Here is a 22928-nt window from a genome sequence, read left to right as displayed (position 1 = left end):
GTGGGAGTTTTTGAGTCAGGTTAGCCATATTGATTCGTATGCTATTGGTGGATTCTTGTCGTTGTCTTGTTGGGCTGTGATATGATAAAGGGGAGCCATTCCATGAAGGCGTTTTCTTCTATTTGTCCCCGTGTCAGTTTCAGTTTATTGGTTAGTTTCTCTAATAAGGCTATTTCCCATACTGTTTGGTACCATTGATCCAGGCTTACTCCTGACAGGTCTCTCCAGTGTCTGGTCAAGATGTTTCTGCCCGCTGAGAATAGGTGCATTACAGGTGTGCCTTTTTATCCTCACTCACCTCACAGAGTGTTTGTTGTGGGGGAGGAAGGGAGAGGAGATTGTTAGCCGCTTTGAGACTCCTTAGGGTAGTGATAAAGTGGGATATCAAATCCAAACTCTTCTTCTTCTTGTTGTAAATATGGTGTTATTGATTTCCATTATATAACAACAATTACAAAAGAAAAAGAAAATTAAAGAAAAAACCTACAAAAACAAAATCCTAATTTAACCTCCTCTCCTCTCCAGGAAGACCAGTCTATTTAAGTTTGCCGAAGTCCAAAAACCATCTGCTAAATAAATAAATGTGAAACCCTCTCTCCTATAAATAGGACTTTTAACAGTGCTTATCATTGGCCGGATCATGTCCTCCATGCGCAACAAACATCTCACCCATATCCTGGTTTGCGCCCTCTGAGCGCAACTTGCCTGGCAGCAGAACGAAGTCGAAAAGTTTAAACAGTGACTACATTTTATAACCACCCTTTTCATTAAATTGGAAGGGGGGAAAAGGAGGAGGACGAAAGGGGAGGCAGCAGAGATCAAAGTGCCCCACCATAAACGTTAATTGCAGTCACACACTCGAATGTTCATGGGCGTTTGAAACGTTTCCAAATAAGACATTGTTGTAGCGGGGTAGGGGTGAGGGAATGGGTCGGAGCGAGCTAATCATTTGCCGAGCTTGTTTACTTTGTCTCAGGCTTATCTGGTACAGATTTCAACTACTTTCATGGCCGAGGTGGAATTCTGACCCTCTTTAAGTCAACCCGAGTTGGGTTATTGATTCCGGTGGGTCAAAAACTCACCCCCAGGACTTGCAAGCTTGCATGATTGTAGGGTCAGCCTGCGAGGGCTGCCAAACCTTCGAGCTTCAGTAGGAAAACAAGCCATGTGATCCATCAGTTAAGACTGAAAACTTTGGACTGCACATGTGTGTGTGTGTGTGTGATCCATCCAGTTCAAAAGTGCCAAGGGACCCCACATGGCAGCTCTCCTATCAGCGCAGGCAGTTGGCATTGGATCTACCCAACATGGGCACCCAAACCTCCATCTAAAACCCTAAATGCTCCAACGCTGCTCTGATTTGGCCCATGTGGCTCCTTTCCTCAAATGGAGACCCTGTTGCAGGAATTTATGTATAGGTTGGGGGGGGGTTGCCCCTCTAGCAGATATCATGCACATGCACCCCACTACCAAAATCAGCACAATCACTTTTGTGATTTGTCCCCACAAAACACTTCATCACAGTTTCTTCCTATCTATTCAAAGGGCCTTTGCTGCACGATACCAAATGTAACAATTCACTGATCAATGTAGCTATGTACTGGCTCACTGGGAAAACTTCAGAAATTCATATAGACATGTGAGCTCAGCTACTCAGCAGCCCCTCTGCCTGAGTGATAATCCCTGGCATCCTGATACCTGAGTGCCAGACAGGCAGCCATTCCAGAAATAACAAACCCAGATGAAGACAAAAGGTTGTGGTTAACTTGGCTGGGAAACAGGGAAATGTAAATATCTCTTTGGTTACACTTGATGGGTGTTTGGTGGAGGACAAGGAGAACCATGGGGCAGGGTCTAGGATGCTCAGATTACTGCCACCAGACCTCCCCTTTCATGATGTAACCATGATGTATTAGTGATGTAGTTTGGGGGAGTGTAACATGGGGATTCACAGCTAATAAAAGTTTGGGGGCTCTTTTGTTCGGGGCTTCCATCTTGTTCCACCTTGCGGCAGGTGGGAGTCCTGTCGCAACAGTCTTCAATAAAGACCAAGCCTACTGGCTGCTGTTTTGCTCTGGTATTCCTGGCTGGTGTCTTGTTTTTTGTCCAAGGGAGCCCTCAGATTTCTCCGTTAACAACCCCATTCCTCAAAGGACCACCGGACAGAGATTGAGAGAAGCCAAGTTGCAGACAGGTAGCTGGTGCCTTAGAATAAGAAGTATTATCTTGATCCTGCAGCACACACAAACACCAACGGCGCATTGTGCCTTTAGGCTCGAAGCACAAATAAAATCTTCTCACCGGTGTTTAGAGTGTCAGACTAGGACCTGGGAGACCAGGGTTCGAATCCCCACTGGGCCAGGAATCTGGGTGACCTGGAGCCAGTCCTTCATATCAGCCTAGCCTACCTCACAGGGTTGTGGGCGGGGCCAGATTTAGGATGGATGAGGCCCTAAGCTACTGAAGGTAATGGGGCCCTTTATATGTCCAGCAGTCCTTTGTCAACAACAAATTGTCACTGTTTTTTGTGTTAAATATATGCTATGTGGTCATTTATGGACCTAATAGATATCTAAAAGCATTTGCACATAACAAAATATGTATTTTATCAAAGTAATTGTTGAACTGAAATGCAATTAAGAAGAAGTATATTTTCGGGGTGCCCCCAAGAGAGTGGCGCCCTAAACTATAGCTTGTTTAGCTTATACGTAAATCCAGCACTGGTTGTTGGATTAAATGAGGAGAACCATGGACGCCACTTGGAGCTCCTTGGAGAAAAAGGTGGGATGTGAATGCAATAGATTAACTGAAAAATAATAATAATCCTGGAGCCACAAATATTGACCGTCTTTATTTGTGGTTGTCATTGTAATAAAAATTTATTATATATATAATAAATGTTCATAAATGTACCAATGTCTGGAGCAACACAGGAAGACCTTCCTGAAACCATTTTGACTCCTCGAAACCATTTTGACTGCCAAACTGACCAAATGTTTTCTCTGCAAGGAGGGAGGAGGAGGTGAAAAAAACCTTCCTTGTTACAGGATTTAAGTAATTACCATTTCAAAGGAATGGCTAGACCACCAGGAAAGGCAATCAGATAAGGCATTATCACAAAACCTGTCAGACATGAAAAACAACAACACTCAAATTTCTGTTGTAGACCGCCTTTTCTGTGAATTAGGTATGAAGTTTGTGGGAGGTGGTCTTGGGTTACACTCCTTCTGTGATGTATGTATGATGTACGGAGGGGTGGTCTTGAGCTCCAGGGCAGGGAATTTAAAATGTCTATATAAGGCCTTGCGTGCCATTGTTTGAGGTCCTCCTCCTTTCCTGCGTGTGAGGGGAGCACCCTGTTGCAACAGTTTAATAAAGATCAGGCTTACTAGCTGCTTTGCTTCTCAGTATTCTCTGGTTGGCCTCTGTTATTTTCTCCTACCAATAGAGAACCCACTTAAGGACTCTACACAGGCTCTTGGATACCCCATAAGGGAAAAAGGGCAGATTTTGTTTACAACAGGAAGAAGATGTATTAGACTGCAACATGGACAAAGTTCAGCAGGCAACATTGTGCAGGCCTTGCTGTTAATGTTGCACCAGACACTCTGCGTCTTGGCTAACCCACTGAGTTGCCCGCGAGACAGTTCAAACAAAACCTTCCCCTGGCTTGGCCTGAACAGGGCCTGAGATGGATGTGAGGACTCAAGATGGGCACGACGTCCTAAAGGGCACCTCTCAGCTCTCTGCCTCCCTCCCTGTCCTTTAGTTTTTACAAAAGGAATTGTCTCCTGCCCCAAGAAAGGCGTTTGTCTGAAAAGGTCAAGGCCCTCAGCTGCTGCCGTTCCAGAGCATCGTGGCTGCCAAACACGACTCTGTTGTTTATGGGTGCCAAAGATTAATTATGAGGTTCAAATGACTTGCCCATTTGGAAACCCACAAAAGGAGGTTTTGCACAATTGCACACCTGATTTATGTGACCTCTCCAGCTAGGAGTGGCACCAGTTTTAATGGGCAGAAAAAGAAATTTGGCTCCAGCCCTGCAGCATCTTAGCAAAGCCCCATTGAAGGCAGCGAAACTTGAACCTCTTATGCACTGAGCTGAATCCTAGAACAATAGGATCCAGAATGCAGCAGTTTGATTGGTCCGCAGGAGCCACCCAATCCAGCTCCAGGTGGAAGTGAATCAGTGACCTGATTGGCCTGCAGGAGCAGCCAATCAGGCTTCTGGAGGAAGTGAATCCGCAACCTGATTGGCCTACAGAAGTAGCCCCAAATTAGCCAATCAAGCAGGGCCCATTGTGTAAATAATCTATATGTAGCTAGACGTTTGGGACGCGGGTGGCGCTGTGGGTTAAACCACAGAGCCTAGGACTTGCCGATCAGAAGGTGGCAGTTCAAATCCCAATGACAGGGTGAGCTCCCATTCCTCGGTCCCTGCTCCTGCCCACCTAGCAGTTCAAAAGCACGTCAAAGTGCGAGTAGATAAATAGGTACCACTCCGGCAGGAAGGTAAATGGCGTTTCTGTGTGCTGCTCTGGTTCACCAGAAGCGGCTTAGTCATGCTGGCCACATGACCCGGAAGCTGTACGCCAGCTCCCTCGGTCAATAAAGCAAGATGAGCGCCGCAACCCCAGAGTCAGCCACAACTGGACCTAATGGTCAGGGGTCCCTTTACCTGTAGCTAGACGTTTAGGGGAAAGTTTCATTCATTGCTACTAGGAGCTGAATAAAGAGCATGAAATTCACACTCGACTCAGAGTATATTTCAGAACCCAAACCAGGTGATGTATTAGTTTTGTCTCCGTGTCCTCAGGACACAGGGATGTTGTTGGTGATCTCTACAAAAATTGCCGCATTGGGGGCCTAGTGTGGGGGTTCAGAAGGCCTAATCCTTTGCCTCCCACTATGGCTATGATTTGATCACAAACACGCAGCATTGCAAGCAATTTGCAAAGGTGGGGAGGGGGCTACCATCCATTAAATGGGAGCTTTTTCCCTGTGAAAATTGCGGAGCTGATTTGAATTTAAATTTGATTTGATTTGAATTGAGAGAATAGCAAAGGGGTACAGGATTAAAGCCTTCTGGATCGAAATCTTTAGCAATTTGCATATATCATGGGCAGCAACTATAGGGGGCAGAAGGGGCTTCAGCCCCCTCAATATTTCTGGACTGGATGCCAAGCCCCCCCCCCAAATTTTGAGGGGGCCTCCACCCCCCACTGCCCCTGGGCAAGTACTGACCCCTATGGGTCACGTGACACCACCCCCCTCATTGTGTGTGTGTGGGGGGGGCAAATTGGAGCCCCTGGTGTAAAGTATCTTGCATTTAAGTAAACGGTTTAAATCACACAGCTATATGTAGAAGTCAAATTTCAGGAGAAATCTGTCCTGAGTCTCATATACTAATTTCCAACTTGTTGTTTTGCTACATTCTTCTCTCCAAAGGAACCCAAAGGCACTTTTCAAAAATCAAAACACACAGTACAATGTGACCTAAAACAAGGTTATCAATAAGAGAAAGGCAAGTCTAGGGAAGTTTTTAATGTTTGATATTTTATCGCTTTTTTATTGTCATTATTAATATTCTGTTGGGAGCCGCCCAGAGTGGCTGGGGAAACCCAGCTGGATGGGCGGGGTATAAATTATTATTATTATTATTATTATTATTATTGGCAGACAAAGCATTAAAACAGTTTAATGAAAAGAACCAAAGGACCATTAGCAATATTTGTATCCTCGTCATGATTTGCAATAATAAAAACACTGTGATACTCGAGCCCTTGCAGAGCGAACTGCACTTGGCATCTCTCCTCATCCTGCAATTTCACAGTTTGTGCAAAGTCCAATTACATAGGCACATGACTGAATCCTCATTTGAACTAATTTTGTAACGTGAAAACTGCTCAATGTTTCCCTTACGCGTTTCCTTTGCATTTCCGCAACACATTCTATATCTATTCCAAAAAATAAAATATCCCTAGTGATAGTTTGCCTAACATGTTTTGTAGCTTATCAAAGTCATTTGGCCTTTATTGGGTTACTTAATTTCTTCCTTATCTCCTCTTCCTTTTGTATTGGTGCCTGCCTTTGATCAGGCACGACTAATATCATTAAGATCCCACTTGGTGCTAATGTTTGTTTTGTGTCACGCGTGTTTCATTTTCATAGTAAGGAAAAGATGAACTTTCACCGTCACAACATCTAAACTCAAAGCCTCTTTCAAAGAGGTCAGTTGCAAATCTTTACCCTCCCCGAGGCACTGAGCCCGGTGAAAATTGCCACACTGTTCTCAGCCTTGCAGAAGACCTTGGGCCGGCAGTGACTGTATCCAACAAAAGTTATTTGCTCAAGCACTTATGACAGAAACGTCTGCAAGATTGCTACAGAAGCGGATCACGTGGGAAGCATAAAATAAATAGTAAAAACAGGAATGATTAAACCAAGTTGTATCTTCAAAAGGGATTTTGAAGATAGCAACACACGGAATTGCTTATTGCTTGCTTTTTTTCTTGCAAAGTTCCTTCCAAATGAGCTGCCACATAAGGCCTCTTGGGTTGAATTTTCACTCATCTGGTGCAGAGAGAGGAGCAAAGCTAGTAAGAAAGAGTGGCTAGAAATCTGAGCTAAGAGAATCATATAGTCATAGAATTGTAGCGTTGGAAGGGACCATTAGGGTCATCTAGTCCAACCCCCTGCAATGCAGGAATCTTTTGCCCAATGTGGGGCTTGAACCCACAAGCCTGAGATTAAGAGCTTCATGCTCTACCTGTTGAGAAGAATTACTGTATTTTTCGCTCCGTAAGATGCACTTTTTTCTTCCTAAAAAGAAAGGGGAAATGTCTGTGCCTCTTATGGAGTGAATGCATGGTCCCTGGAGCTGAATTGCCCAGGGGCGAAAGCCAGATCGTGCTTTTTTTTTTTTTTTTAAAGAGGGAAGTGGGTGTTGAAACAAAGCTGCTGATCAGCAAGCAATTGGGAGGGAGGATAAGGGACGCTAGAGATAAAGGAGGCTGCCTGGGAGGGGGAAGGTAAAGACAGCGAACTTGCAAGGAGAGGAGACAGGAAGGCTAAAGCAATAAGGAGAGAAATTAGAAGAAAAGGAGGAGCAAAAAACTGCTCCAGCTAAGGAAAAGACACTAAGGCAAACGAGGGAAGGGAGTGTTGAAAGGAAGCAGCTGATCGGTAAGTGATCAGGAGGGAGATAAGGGACGCTAGCGATAAAGGAGGCTGCCTGGGAGGGGGAAGGTAAAAGCCCATGGATCCTCAGGATTTTTGCATTGGGTCACCCCCAGATTCACCATCAGATCACATAGCATGTCCATGGCTACAGCCTGCACCAAAAAAACACACCCACACCCACTGTTGCGTGGGGTGCAATGGCACAAAAACGTGGTTACAAAGCACGGATCCACATGGATTCTAGGATTTTTGCATTGGGCTACCCCAAACTCACCGTCAAATCACATGTCTGTGGCCACAGCATGAACCACAAAAATCATACATCCACTGTTTCGTTCAGAATATTTTTTTTCTTGTTTTCCTCCTCTAAAAACTAGGTGCGTCTTATGGTCAGGTGCGTCTTATGGAGAGAGAGAGAAATACCACGCGCTGTTTGGCTATGCTCACAGTTGCCACAACACAATTCCTCCCTCCTTTTTAGGGATCTCGTGCCTTTCAGTCGCTGCACGGCTGAGGCAGAAATTCAACCGGGGAGGAGTTCCCCAAAACAAAACACCGAAAACCTGCCGAATTTCTGCCCGCCGCAAGGATGTACAGCTGCCTGAAAAACCTGGCACTTCTAGCCATTCTTAAGGCAGATTAAATTTGCAAACAGAGCAGAATGAATTCAGTCTAGACGACTGCTTCGTTTGCTGTGGAAGGAGCTAATTAATGGACTAATTAGGAGTTAATTGGAAATGATTGCTCAGCCAGAGCAGCAGAGCTCTCTGGTCGAAGCTCTTGCTGGGAATCGATGAACTTAGATCGCGACAAAAAAATAAATCCTAAGGAAACCATGTTGAGTGTGAAAAGGATTGTAAAGGGCACAGCAAGTTCTGCTTGCCCCAGGCTCTGAGTAAGGTTGCCAAATTCAGGTTTTCGGCTCTTTAACAGTTGCTGCAAGTCGCATGCATTCGGCCAGTGAAACTTTCCCCTTTTACTTGGGCCAGAAAAAGAGAGTTGCATCTCTTGTTAATTTCTTGCTAAGTCTGCAGCCTACCTCACAGGTTGTTATGAGAATAGTTTGGGGGAAGGGGAGAACCCTGCATACCTCACCTTGCCCAAATGGAGTGGAGCTGGGATAGACTCGCAATATAAAATTAAAACAAATAAAAAGGGACCATCTCAAAGTTCTTAAAGAATAATAGCCAAGCCTAGGTCCCACTTACCTATGAGATGGCCTCTCCTGGTATGCCCCACGGAGGACCTTAAGGTCCACAGATGACAACATTTTGGAGGTCCCAAGTCACAAGGTGGTTAGATTGGTCTCAACTAGGGCCACAGCCTTTTCAGTACTGGCCCCGACTTGGTGGAACGCTCTGTCACAAGAGACTAGGGCTCTGCGGGACTTGACATCTTTCCGCAGGGCCTGCAAGACAGAGCTGTTCCGCCTGGCCCTTGGTTTGGACTCAGTCTGACCTTTATGTTTCCCTCCCCTTATGGTTTTGATCTATGGGCTACTATTAAAATGAGGTTGAATTTTAAATTGCATTTTAACCTGTATTTTAAATTGGTTTCCCCACCCCACCCCCTATTATGTTTTTACTGTAATTTTACTGGTGTTAGCCGCCCTGAGCCCGGCTCTGGCTGGGGCGGGCGGGGTATAAATAAAATTATTATTATTATTATTATTATTATTATTATTATTATTATTATTATTATTCCAGGTGGGAAATGCACAGCCCCTAAGAGGCAGTCATCCTGAGTCTTTCTTCAACTTTTCTAGAACAGCTCAGCCTTCCTTTCCAAACTTCCACCTGTGTCTGCCCCACCACAATCTCACTTAGGACCCTGCAATGTCAGAGAGCAGGGTGTTTTACAAATGTAGAGTTGGAAGGGACCCCGGGGCCATCTAGTCCAACCCTCTGCAATGAAGGATTCTCAGCTGAAGCATCCATGACAGATGACCATCCAACCTGTGCTTTAAAACTTTCTTCTTCCTATACCTGTTCCCTTTGCGACTGTAGGAACCGTTTGGTGTGGGGTCCCAGTTATACTTTGGAACTCCCCGCCTATTGAAATCAAGCAGAAATCTTCACTTTACTCTATTTGGCACCTGCCAAAGAGATTCTCATTTTGACAATGCTACCCAGACGCTTTTGAAGTTGACGTGATTTTAATCTTTTAGTTTTTTAACTTTTGTACAGTGGTACCTTGGGTTGTGGGACGCAGGTGGCACTGTGGGTTAAACCAAAGAGCCTAGGACTTGCCGATCAGAAAGTCGGTGGTTCAAATCACTATAACAGGGTGAGCTCCCATTGCTCGGTCCCTGCTGTTGCCAACCTAGCAGTTTGAAAGCAGGTCAAAGTGCAAGAGTGCAAGTAGATAAATAGGTACCGCTCTGGCAGGAAGGTAAACAGCGTTTCCGTGTGCTGCTCTGGTTTGCCAGAAGCGGCTTAGTCATGCTGGCCACATGACCCGGAAGCTGTACGCTGGCTCCCTCGGCCAATAAAGCGAGATGAGCGCCGCAACCCCAGAGTCGGCCACGAGTGGACCTAATGGTCGGGGGTTCCTTTACCTTTACCTTACCTCGGGTTGCAGACTTTGCTTAAGAACTTTGCTTCAGGATGAGAACAGAAATCGCGTGGCTGCAGCACATGAGCAGCAGGTGGCCCCATTAGCTAAAGTGGTACCTCAGGTTAAGAACAGTTTCAGGTTAAGAACGGACTTCCAGAACGAATTAAATTCTTAACCTGAGGTACCACTGTACGTTTTAAAGTAGGGCTGTTGAATTTTTCCTGATTGTATAGTCTTATATTTTTGTAAATCGCTATGAGGGTTGTTTTGTTAAACACCCGAGTGATGTATCAATTTAATTAAATCAATAAATCAAACAAGCAAACAAACAAACAAACAAACAAACAAACACTCTTTTACCTTCTTTTAAATGCCTCCCCAACCCCTCCAGCCTCTTTGAAGCTGCTATTAGCACCGCTGGGGTGTTTTGATGGGGGGAACTCTGCAAGGAAATGAGCTTAGCCATTCGCTTCTCCATCGATGAAGCTCCAATCCAAATCCCTCCAGCTGCTTCCCAGCTTTTTCTTAAGGCATCAGGAACGCAGATTGAGGCTTTTCTGCAGCACATGAAGTTTGACTCTTTTGCCGAACAAGAGGAGAGGGGCTTGCACATTTCACCAGGAATTTGCCTCCTTACCCACAAGCAAATCCCCAAAGCGTTCAGTGTGACTTATGCTCAAATAGGTGTGTTTAAGATGGCACATTTAAGAGAAAATACCCCCTCCATTACAAGACTTGGGAGATATGCAACGCACATAGGACAAAACGGAGTTTTTCACCTGCCTCAAGGACTACAGTACTCTAGAGTTCTAGGCAGCTTACACACTTCAAATCCATGTTAAATATTTAGTCTCAGCACCTTTAATCATATAGAATTTCAAAACAAACTGTATGGCAGGAGGCAGAAATTCAACAGGTGACACTCTTCCCCACCAAGGCATGCTGTCGGAAAAGCTGCAGCTGTAGGATTTCTGCCCGTTGTGCAGCTTTGACAGGAGCCTCGCCCAAGAGGAAGGAAAGAGCGGCTTTCCTTAGAAGTAGTCAAGAAAGTTGAAAGTGCAATCAGGTCCAACCCCCTAAATGCAGCGATAGAAGGAAGCGAGTCCTCTGCCCCAAGCACCTTACAGTTCAGTTCAGATACAGCTTGGGGTGGGAGGTGGGGAAGGGGAAATTGCAAGAAAATCAATTCTAGCAACCTACTAGAAAGCTCCAATAGCTCTTTAATAGATGGATTTTTACCTGGTTGTCGATACCGCATGCATTGATGTGTTGCTTGCTTACTCAAGTTGGGGACCAACCAGGACCCTGCCCTTCCGTCCTTGGTTTGCAGTTAAAAATGGCATGTAGTCCCTGAGAGCCGAATCGAGCACAGTTCCCTTTTCGGAGGGGGGGGGAGGGGGAGGGAGTCAAATCATACAAGTCGAGGCATTTGTAGCAGCTCAGAGGCTGACCTGGATTTTGCCCAGCTCCAAGGCCATTTTCCCCACTCGAGCCAACAAGACTTCCTTTTTATAAACACTGTAATTATCTTCTGGACATAATTCCCGTCACAATTCTGATTGGAAAATGGAGCTGCTTAGGAAAGGCTTACAAGACAACATCTGTTCAATGGCGGACATTTGGGTCAGGGCGGGAGCCGCTGGGGAGGGAATTAAATCGCAGCACAGAAGCGAAGCGACGGCAGGGGAAGCTGGATGCGTTCCTTGCGAGGGCTGACGTTGCTTCCAAAAAGTGTGCATAAGACACGTCAAGGCCAGAGGCCGTGTCTCTCTTTCCACCATTCCCCCCCCCCACTCATTCACATTGTGCGCATAATTCTGAAGGAGCTCAGAAAAACACCCGCCTAACATTGCGCTGGGCACAGAATTCAGAGGCTGCATGAAAAAACAACAGCAGGCATGATACTAGTCCTCACTGTTGCAAAGACATGGCTGCTTTCTGAAACCTCACCCACCTGAAGGCTGATGGAATAAGGCTTTCAATGTTGACAGGTAAAGAGCCTTTCTTTTAATATATTGCATTTTTCAGTTTTTTAAAAAACTATTTTGACAACAATACAAATCTGATATTACAATAAACAAACATATATTGACTCCCACCCCACCCCTTTTGCGGTTTCTAAATTTTATTTTCATTTGTAACACTGCATTTTCTTCATTATTCCAATTGTTCATTACTCCTTGTTTCCCTCTTAAGTTCTATTTTAACTTTTTGGTTTAAGTTAATCCTGCCAATGAACCAGGGCTGTCTTAAGCATATGCGGCGCCGGAGTGCAAAGATCCACCTGGCACGTCCGGGTGCCCCACACCCCTAACGTCTATGGGTAAGACAGCCCAGCAATGAATTTATGTGTGCACAGTCACATTTCAAATAATCCACAAAATTTCCCAAGTTTCTTGTAAAGCTTTTCGCCTTATTGCTCCTGTTAGTTTTGCCATTTTGGCACAGTCCATATTCTGCCACTCCTCCTTGATGGGCACAGAATCTTCTTTCCATCTCCGTGCATAAAGTATCCTGATCGCTGTTGTGGCACGCATAAACAGGTTTTCTTTGTTTTGCCTTTTTGTCTTTAGGTAACTGTATGGAAGTGAGAGCTGGACCATAAAGAAGGCTGACCGCCGAAGAATTGATGCTTTTGAATTATGGTGCTGGAGGAGACTCTTGAGAGTCCCATGGACTGCAAGAAGATCAAACCTATCCATTCTGAAGGAAATCAGCCCTGAGTGCTCACTGGAAGGACAGATCCTGAAGCTGAGGCTCCAAGACTTTGGCCACCTCATGAGAAGAGAAGACTCCCTGGAAAAGACCCTGATGTTGGGAAAGATGGAGGGCACAAGGAGAAGGGGATGACAGAGGACGAGATGGTTGGACAGTGTTCTTGAAGCTACCAGCATGAGTTTGACCAAACTGCGGGAGGCAGTGGAAGACAGGAGTGCCTGACGTGCTCTGGTCCATGGGGTCACGAAGAGTCGGACACGACTAAACGACTAAACAACAAAGTTTGCCTTTTATTGTGATGCGAGAAGTGTTAACAAAACTTTATCATAAAAAGCATGGGTAGGCAAACTAAGGCCTGGGGGCCGGATCTGGCCCAATCGCCTTCTAAATCTGGCCTGCGGATGGTCCAGGAATCAGCGTGTTTTTACATGAGCAGAATGTGTGCTTTTGTGTGTTTTTGTGAATGGGGATGGGGGGATTTGTTTTTTCGTAGTTAATTGTGGAAATTAATTGTGGGGGAAACCAATAAAAATCTATTTACACAGCAAAAAATATAAAAATAAACTCTGCCTCCTTGTTCTCTTATTCTGATGGTTAGACCTGCTAACTCTGCATCCTCCATCATCTTAAGCTCCCATTCTTCCTTCTTTGGACCACCTCCCACTCTCCATTTTTGAGCAAACAAAATCCGAGCTGCTGTAGTGGCACACATAAATAAGTCCTTCTGACCCTTGGGAACCTCTGTCTCCACTATTCCTTGGAGGAATTCCCTCGGAGGTTTTTTTTTGGGGGGGGGGAGGTGAATGTTCTTTTAAATAATTTTTCCCCATCTTGTTATAAATCATCTCCCAATAATCCTTTGCATGTCCACCACATACGATAACATGTTCCTTCTTTTTTATTTTATTTTAATTTTTCTTAACAAAGTTTGAATGAATGAATGAATGAATGAATGTGCACTCCACCCCCAAGACCAAGCTTAGGCAAACTCGGCCCTCCAAATGTTTTTAGAACTACAATTCCCATCATCCCTAGCTAACAGGACCAGTGGTCAGGGATGATGGGAATTGTAGTCCCAAAACATCTGGAGGACGGAGTTTGCCTTTGCCTGCCGAAGACCATTCCATCGTAACTATCCAACCTCCCAAAATTTCAACACCTCTTGCGATGGTTTGACCCCTTTCTGTTTTAACAGCACAAATTCTACAAATACCTTCTATATCTCCTCAAAATCACTTCTCCTGCGTATTCCCCATCTTACCTTAATAGCACATGCTAATTGGTCATTAATAGCTATTTCCCACAGTCCTTCTACTTCTCTGTATTTCCAACATACAGTGGTACCTCGGGTTACAGACACTTCAGGTTACATATGCTTCAGGTTACAGACTCCGCTAACCCAGAAATAGTACCTCGGGTTAAGAACTTTGCTTCAGGATGAGAACAGAAATCGTGCTCTGGCGGCAGCAGCAGGAGGCCCCATTAGCTAAAGTGGTGCTTCAGGTTAAGAACAGTTTCAGGTTAAGAACGGACCTCTGGAACGAATTAAGTACTTAACCCAAGGTACCACTGTATACCAGATTCAGATTCACACATCTTTGCTAACTTACTCAGTCAGGTACCACCTGACAGGTGTATATTTGGGGGTGGCCGTTCCGCATACAATATTTTCCCCCAGCACCCACACAACATGGTTGACATCAAAATACCAGCCTGTATCAGTCATTCAAGAGCTTTTTATACTGCCTCTCAATTAAAACCCTGTGGGCTCTACATTAAAAAATAAAATACAAATAAGATAGACCCAACAAGCACTAAAATAACTTGAAAGCCAGAAAGACTAAAAACATACACATAATACGTACTTACTTCTAGTTAGTTCTACAGAAGGTGTCCCATCAGCATATTAAGATTCATACCCTGAGAAGTTGGAGTGTTTGTGGCCATTCCATCGCACCTCGTCAACTTTGCTTTCACAAGAGGAACACAATGCAGACAGAAAGCAAAGGATCTCCCTTACCATAACACCTGCACAGAATATAACATGAACATTTGATTGTGAAGTGGCCTGGATATTGTAGCTATCAATTGGACCCAATTCAAAAGGTTTTCCCCCAGCATTTAGGGTTGCCACCTGCCTTCTTCGGGCCCAGCTCCTCTGTCTTTCTTTAAGAAGCAGTCTGGCGCAAAGAGATTCATTTGAGCGGAGAGTTCCACATTTCTGCAGAGGAAACAGCTTCACCTGTTGAACCTCAGCACGTTGGACCCAGCAACTGGGCTGGGAAAGAGAGGTGGCAGTCATCTTTGCACAAGACGAGGAGGGAGACAGGCAGCAGCCTGCAGGCTTTGGTTAGAACTTTTGGTTGGAAGCGAACAGTCATTATTAAGCCTGTGATGCAATTGCCAAAATTAGCCAGTAAAGGCATGTGAGCTGGTTTTTTTGGGAGAGCTTTTTCCCTGGCTGCCAAGAGACGTGCAGAGGGTCACACAAAGCATTTTATGCGCACACACACTCACACACCCCCAAAGCCAATCTTCCCAGTCACCACAGGGCCGTGACTCATGTTTGCATTTCCTTTTAAAAGGGAAGATAGAGAAAGCAAACAGAAGGAACCGAATCTTTGTGGCGGTTGCAAAGCAGAAGGGAAGGTTGGAATGAGGGAGGGCAAAGGTGGAGCAGCTTGCCATTTGCTCAGAGGCCATGAAAAGGCCACATTGGTGGTCACCAGTATAGAGCTGTAAAAAAAAAAAACAAAGAGCGTCTTCCCTCATCCCATCCGGATACAAAATGTTTCCATTTTCAGGGGTAGGCAAGGTGGTGGCTGCCAGATGTTTGGGATCAGCCACAATGAAATATACTATCAATCACAATATGAAATATACGAGAGTGGATTTTATGCTCTTTATTCAGCTCATGATGTTGATGCTGATGTTGAGTCGGAATCTCCTTTCTTGTAACTGGAAGCCATTGGTTCGAGTCCTACCCTCCGGAGCAGGAGAAAACAAACTTGTTCTCTCTTCCATAATAAATAATAATAATAATAATAATAATAATAATAATAATAATAATTATACCTCACCCTCCCCAGCCAAGACCGGGCTCAGGGTGGCTAACACCAGATATAAAACACTTGATTAAGATACAACTTAAAAACAAGGTTAAAATACATTAAAATGCAGCCTCATTTCAATAGAAACTCAAATCAAAAAACTTTTTGGGGATGAAAACGTCAAATCTTCACCAAGGCCAACTATCCAGACTGGTCCTGCGTGGGCCAGAAAAAGCCAGGGAAGTCCCCAATTAGGAGTTCCATCACAGAAGGAGAAAGGAAAAAAGAAAGAAGGGGAGGGGATCTAGTTGATTCCAAGCCAAAGGCCAGGCAGAACAATTCTGTCTTACAGGCCCTGCGGAAAGAAATCAGATCCTGCAGGGCCCTGGTCTCATGAGGCAGAGCGTTCCACCAGGCCGGGGCCAGTGTTGAAAAGGCCCTGGCTCTGGTTGAAGCCAATCTAACTTCCTTAGGGCCTGGGACCTCTAGGGTGTTGCTATTATGGACCTTCCATGTGACAACCTTTGAGATATTTGACGATGGCTATCATATCTCCCCTCAGTCTCCTCTTTTCCAGGCTGAACATACCCAGCTCCTTCAACTGTTCCTCATCAGGCTTGGTTTCCAGACTCTTGATCATCTTGGTTGCCCTCCTCTTTGCATGTTCCAGCTTGTTTCCTCTTCCTGGCAACCGCTCTTGAGATCTTTGAAGATGGCTTTCCTATCTCATCTCTTCTCCTCACTACCCTAAGAGGAAACGCAACACCATGAAAACGGAGTGCGGACATTTGCATAAAATTCACATGTGCCAATTTATATGTAATAATGATGATGATGATTTATTTATACCCCACCCATCTGGCTGGGCTTCCCCAGCCACTTTCGGCAGCTTCCAACAAAATATTAAAATACCGTAATGCAGCAAACATTAAAAGCTTCCCTAAACAGGGCTGCCTTCAGATGTCTTCTAAAAGTCTGGTAGTTGTTCTCTTTGACATCTGATGGGAGGGTGTTCCACCGAGAAGGCCCTCTGCCTGGTTCCCTGTAACTTGGCTTTTCGCAGTGAGGGAACCGCCAGAAGGCCCTCAGCGCTGGACCTCAGTATCCGGGTAGAACGATGGGGATGGAGACACTCCTTCAGGTATACTGGACCAAGGCCGTTTAGGGCTTTAAAGGTCAGCACCAACACTTTGAATTGTGCTCGGAAACGTACTGGGAGCCAATGTAGGTCTTTCCAGACCAGTGTTATGTGGTCTCAGCGGCCACTCCCAGTCACCAGTCTAGCTGCTGCATTCTGGATTAGTTGTAGTTTCCGGGTCACCTTCAAAGGTAGCCCCACGTAGAGCGCATTGCAGTAGTCTAAGCGGGAGATAACCAGGGCATGCACCACTCTGGCAAGGTGCTGATTTAGAAATAATGACTCTTCTGGAAATAGAAATGCAAAACATCTCACCACAGTGGGGAAGACTGCAACCAAATGACTTTTGTGGCTGTTCAGTCCTGGTGTTTACTGTGGAAGGTCAACTTCACGGCTCCTCATTATTCCCCTTTCTGGAGTTTTGTTATCTCGAAACCAGACTACGGTTGGGTTTCTGGGCTGCAAAATAGAGGGCTCTTTCAAAAAGAGGTCTGCCCTCTGTAAAATGGGACACACACGGCCACTCTACCTCTCCGTCTCTCCAGGTTTTGAGTGCATTTTGACCCCCGTGCTACAAAACGACGACAAAAGAATGTGGGGGGGAAATGCTCACTGGATAATTCCAGGGAAATGGTTTTCAGCATTCTGCTCATAGGAGGCAAATAATGCTAATCTTGGCATTCAGCTAGCTTGGAGATATCGCTTGCCCCAAATGTGCCCACCCCCCACCTTAAAACTCACCTTTTCGGATTTGTTGATTTGCCTCCCTGAGGGGGAGGCTGGGGAAAAACCACGCAGACTGGCTATGGAAAATGGGAGCGGCTTATTTATCCATCTGCCCTTCCCTGCTAGTCTGGAGATAATGAATGAATATAAGAACACAAAATAGTTATTGATAGGGCCGCCACATTTTCTCCTGCCGAAGCGCCTGTGCCTTTAACATCACTGAAACTCAACAGGTGAAGATTTCCATGTTACAGAGTTACAGTCACAGAAGGAAAAAAAAATTGCCTGTTTAATTTTAGGGTTTTCCAGCACAAGTGCCTGTGCCTTTAAAGAAGTCACTCCTGCCGCAGATATTGTCACAGAGAAAGCTTTCCCTGTTGAATTTCAGCCTGTCATAGCTCTCCACTGTCCGACACCACAGGAGCTATGATTTTATTTTTTAAAATTCACTTGTATTTAAAAGAGACCCTTCTCAAGTCTCACTGTCCAAAACAGTATGCAGAATGAAACACAGCCATCCTTTGAACTCCACGCTTCTCTGAATTTTGCAGCTCAGTTCTCCAGCTATGTAAAGGTAAAGGTGAAGGGACCCCTGACCATTAGGTCCAGTCATGGCCGACTATGGGGCTGCGGCGCTCATCTCGCTTTATTGGCCGAGGGAGCTAGCGTACAGCTTCTGGGTCATGTGGCCAGCATGACTAAGCCGCTTCTGGCGAACCAGAGCAGCGCACGGAACGCCGTGTACCTTCCCGCCGGAGCGGTACCTACGGTATTTATCTACTTGCACTTAGGGGTGCTTCCGAACTGCTAGGTTGGCAGGAGCAGGGACCGAGCAACGGGAGCTCACCCCGTCATGGGGATTCGAACCGCTGACCTTCTGATCGGCAAGCCCTAGGCTTTGTGGTTTAACCCACAGCACCACCCACATCCCTTTTCCAGCTATGTAGCATGTATAAAAATGCACATATCAGGTTACACAGGTATATATTGAGGAAAAGGCCATACACAACTGTATTATATTTGGGGATTATTATTATTCTTTAGCAAAAAAAAATGTGTACATTTGGCAAAATTGAATGCAAACATATTGTATCTTAGGAGAAATTAGCACTAAAATACAATTAATTATCCTGGGGATTTATTTATTTTTAATTGCAAACGTTATGTGGAAATGCAAAGAATTGAGTTTACAATTGGGGAGAGCCAGTGTGGAGAAGTGGTTAGAGTGTACGACTATGACCTGGGAGACCAGGGTTTGAATCCCACTTGAGTCATATTCATAGCTGTCAACTTACAGATTTGAAAATAAGGGACCAGCAGCCTCGAAAATAAGGGATCAGCAGCCAAAATAAGGGATTTTCTGAGCACAGGTATGTTCAACTTCTGAGCCCCTCCGAGCCAAAGGCAGAAAGCCCAGCCAGCAGCCAAACGAAGCCTCAAGTTCCCACAGCGCAGCAACCCGGCAAAGGGGATTCAGCAAGGAAAACCACCGTCACCTCTCAGCTGGGAAGCGCTGAGCAAAGGCGAGTCCCCAGGCAACGCAGACGATTTGATCGGCACAAGACATGCAAGCTCCACCCCCCAGTCGTTCTTAGACTCCTTATTGGGTGAGCAACGCAGCCAAGCAACCCAGCTGGAGCCTCCCTCCTTCCTGGCCGGCAGTGAGGGAGGGAGAGGAGCTGCTTCCTTTGAAACCTGGGAAATTTAAGGGACATCATCAATAAGGGACAGCAGCGGGACACAGCGCTGGGATAAGGGACTTTCCCTCCAAATAAGGGACGGTTGACAGCTATGGTCATACTCACAGGGTGACCTTGGGCCAGTGATTGCCTCTCAGCCTAACCTACCTCACAGGGTTGTTTTGAGGACAAAATGGATGAGGGGCGGACCATGTACCTCACTTGGAGCTCCTTAGAGGAAAGGGGTGGTGCAATAAATAAATGCGAGAAACTTGGAGGATCCAAAATTGTCGGCTTTCCCCCAACCCTTTGCCCAAGAGACAAAGCGTCACCCGTAGCCTCCTGTTCATTTAATAGATGTCTGTGGCAGTTAGAAATATGTATGGCCAATGAATGAAAAGGGATTTTAAGGAAGCAGAGGCAGCAGAACTGCTATTGTGAAAGCTGCTTTCCTGCCAACATATCAGCTTTGTTTCTCGAAGTCACTTTGCAGACGGGAACTCTGTCCTGGAGAGTGTAATAAATTACAGATCTTATGATGCAGAAGGAATGTGAAATCCAGAGTCAGGGAGGGCTGTGTCTCCATCAGGATGCATAGATCTTTGGACACAGCTTTAAAAAAATAACAATACATGTGACTTGTAAGGTTGCCAACTTTTTTTAGTGGCCCTGCTCCTGAAGTTAAGTGAGATGCACTTTCCCTGTTTTGGAAATGTGGAACTGGAAAAGCCCTCCCTGCACAATTTCAGTCTGTTAAAAGCACAGAAAGACCTACACTGGCTCCCAGTACGTTTCCGAGCACAATTCAATGTGTTGGTGTTGATCTTTAAAGCCCTAAATGGCCTCGGCCCAGTATACCTGAAGGAGCGTCTCCACCCCATCATTCTACCCGGACACTGAGGTCCAGCACCAAGGGCCTTTTGGCAGTTCCCTCCCTGTGAGAAGTGAGGTTACAGGGAACCAGGCAGAGGGCCTTCTCGGTAGTGGCGCCCACCCTGTGGAACGCCCTCCCATCAGATGTCAAAGAGATAAACAACTACCTGACATTCAGAAGACATCTGAAGGCAGCCCTGTTCAGGGAAGTTTTTAATGTGTGACATCTTAGTGTATTTTTGGTCTTTGTTAGAAGCCGCCCAGAGTGGCTGGGGAAGCCCAGCCAGATGTTCAGGGTACAAATAATAAATTATTATTATTATTATTATTATTATTATTATTATTATTATTGCCCTCCTGTTTTCTCTGAAGGCTTCCTTATAGGCCATTGTGGGGAACAGGTTTCTGGGTTAAATAGGAACTTGGTTTGATCCAGCACAGCAATGCTTTCCTGTTTATGGCAGCCAGCGAAACCCCTTCCCTATCCATTCCCATAAGCAGCTGAAACAGACTCGCCAGCAAGACGAAAACACAAAATTCTGCCAGGCTGAGTCAGCCTTCAGCCTTCCACCAAACTCATAATTCTTTCCTCCAAGAAAGCTTTGGCAGGCGCCTCTGAAGATTTTGGAAGGAGAGGAGAGCCATCGTAGGCCCCTCATCTATCAAGACCACACAGGGTTCTGTTTCTGCGCTGGAGATGGGCATGTGTTTGCCTGCCTTGGTCAGAAGGAATGGGCCTGTCGCTGTGGGTTTGGCTGGCAAACTCAGGGGCCTAACAAAAGGGATGAGCCATTTTTAACGGCTCCAGACTTTGGAATGTGACACCCGTCAGAGATTGGGAGAGGGACAAAGAAAGCTAGAGGGATGTTTGGGATGTGCGTGTTTACAGTTTGAATTTGGAGAGAGGCTTTGGCTCAAGTCTGATTCTGCATTTGCCTTGTGCCAAGACCTTTCTTCTGCTTGAAGCATAGCCCAAATGCACACCCCATTCACTCTGCTGCACTGCAGGACCAGCCCTGCTTTTCCTGATCTCTAAATGATGGCTCAGATATTTTCAGGGTATTGCTGTGGACTCACAAGCTCCCTCTTCCCTTCCCTTCTCTCCTTCCCTTCCCTTCCCTTCCCTCTTCCTTTTCTCTTAACCACAGGGCCATCTTAACCATTGGCACTGGGGTGCATGGCACCCGGGCGCCGGGCTCTCAGGGGCACCAGGCTGAGAACCCAGGGCCGAGCGTTGAAGTCTGGGGAAGAGCCGCCGGCAGCCGCGTGAAGCAGAGCCCATCAGAGTGCTGTGGGCTCTTCTCCTGTCCCTGGGCTCCAACGCTTGCCCCTGAACTTGTGCCAAGCTGCCCGCAGCAGAAGAGCCTGTGGTGCTCCATGGGCTCTGCTCCGCTCGGCTGTCGGCTCTTGCCCCAGCTGCATGGCGGCTAACTGTTTTGGCGCCACGCCCGGAGCGCTGTATAATGTTGTGGGAACGCATCCTGTTGCATGCGCCAAGCTGTGGGTTCCTTTGCTGGCTTTTCTGCTGTCGGCGCATGCTCCCAGCACTGTCCAATGTGGGGTGCCATAGTGCAGAACGACGGGGAATGCAAGCGGCAGTGGAGGAAACATTTCTGGATGGGATCTGCCACGTGCCGACAGTGCCAGCGGCAGCAACAAAACCCAACAAATAGGAGTGCACGGATCCTGTTCCTCCCCTGCTGCTTGCATTCGCCATCGTTCTGCACTGACATCCCAAGTTAGGCAGTGCTAGGAGTGTGTGCTGACAGCGGGAAAGCCAGCAAAGGAACCTGCAGCTTGGCGCACGCAACAGGATGTGTTGCACAGTGCCCACAACATTACACAGTGCTCTGGGAACCTCGCGTTCAGCCGAAACAGTTAGCCGCCATGCAGGGGGGGGGGGGGAGTAGCGGGTGGACAGTGTGGCGATTGTGCCGCCTGACATTTTGTCCCACCCCAGCATGGAACCCGCACCCACCTTCATACGCCCCTGTGCGTGGGGTACTGGCACTCCCGTTGGTTGGCGTTGTGAGTCCCTGCATCCCGCAACCGTTCCAAAGGTAAACAACTATTTTCTTCCTGTCTAACCATATGAAACCATACCCTCCAACACGTTCAGGCCAAAAACCGGGACACATGTCACATGACCCCCACAAGATCACAGCCCTGAAAAAAGGCACTTGGGGGGCAAGATTGCGGTACCCAAAACGGCTGCCGTGGTCTTGCATGAAAAGAAACAGCATGTGCTGGTTTTCCCCCAGACAGTTGAGGGGTATTCTTTAAGCACAGCATGCAAAGGGACAAACTATGCTTCGTTCAAAGACAGGAAGGCCTCTAGATGTTGTGCTGATGGGAGTTGGGGTCCTATATCGGGAGAGCCCCCCCCCCATCTTTGAACCAAGCATGGGTTGGCAAACTGTGGCTCAGAGGCGAGGGACTAACCATAGCTTGCCTGTGCCTTTCTCCTCCAACATTACGAGACTAGAAATGAACAATAGATCAAAAGCAAAAATGGGAATGGGTTCTGTATTGTGTCTTGGGAGTCAGAGATGGGTCTTGGGTCTGGACCAGTTGACGACCCCTGCAGTAAAGGATCTCTGGTGTTTGCGCATGCACGGGTGTGCAGGTATGCATAAAATGGGATGAGCAGGTGAGATATTTGATTCAGTTCTCATTTAAAGGCAAACCTCCCAAATTTGTACTTTCCAAAACAATACCATAAACCATAAGACAGGCATTCTCTGAATTTTGCAATGCAGCTCTCAAGCCGGATAATGAGTTCCAAAATGTATATACTAGGGTAAACTGTGGGTCAAAATGCACCTATCTGTGAAAATAATATTTAAAATGCAGTATATTGGGGAAAATTTGCTTTGCAAAACTCTGTGTTTCAGGGAAAACGGCATACAAGCATATGCATATTAGGAGAGATTTGCAGCTGAATTTTCAGGAGGCTGTTTTAAATAAAGCAATTTGCAGACGGATGAGGACATGATTAAAACTGAG

General features: G+C 46.2%; 1 protein-coding gene across 2 annotated transcripts in view; it reads right to left on the bottom strand.

The window, feature by feature from the left end:
- NDRG1 (N-myc downstream regulated 1) overlaps window positions 1-14824 on the bottom strand; it is an 82340-nt gene extending 67516 nt beyond the window's left edge. Inside the window, exons 1-2 of one of the 2 annotated variants that reach the window (XM_077932725.1) lie at window positions 14595-14824; window positions 14326-14484 (exon numbers count right to left, since the gene is read on the bottom strand). Coding sequence is in view for 1 of the 2 variants with exons in the window: in XM_028736114.2 (XP_028591947.1) it covers window positions 10978-11000 (23 nt within the window). In the remaining variant the exon portion in view is untranslated. Of the gene's footprint in view, window positions 1-10977; window positions 11090-14325; window positions 14485-14594 lie in introns of those variants that run through there. The other variant, XM_028736114.2, reaches the window with a different exon arrangement.
- Window positions 14825-22928: the final 8104 nt, after the last annotated feature.

This window comes from Podarcis muralis, chromosome 8 (genome assembly GCF_964188315.1).
Source record: "Podarcis muralis chromosome 8, rPodMur119.hap1.1, whole genome shotgun sequence".
NCBI classification, from domain to species: Eukaryota; Metazoa; Chordata; class Lepidosauria; order Squamata; family Lacertidae; genus Podarcis; species Podarcis muralis.
Note: the sequence above shows the minus strand (reverse complement) of the source record. Positions and strands in the feature narration are given on the sequence as shown.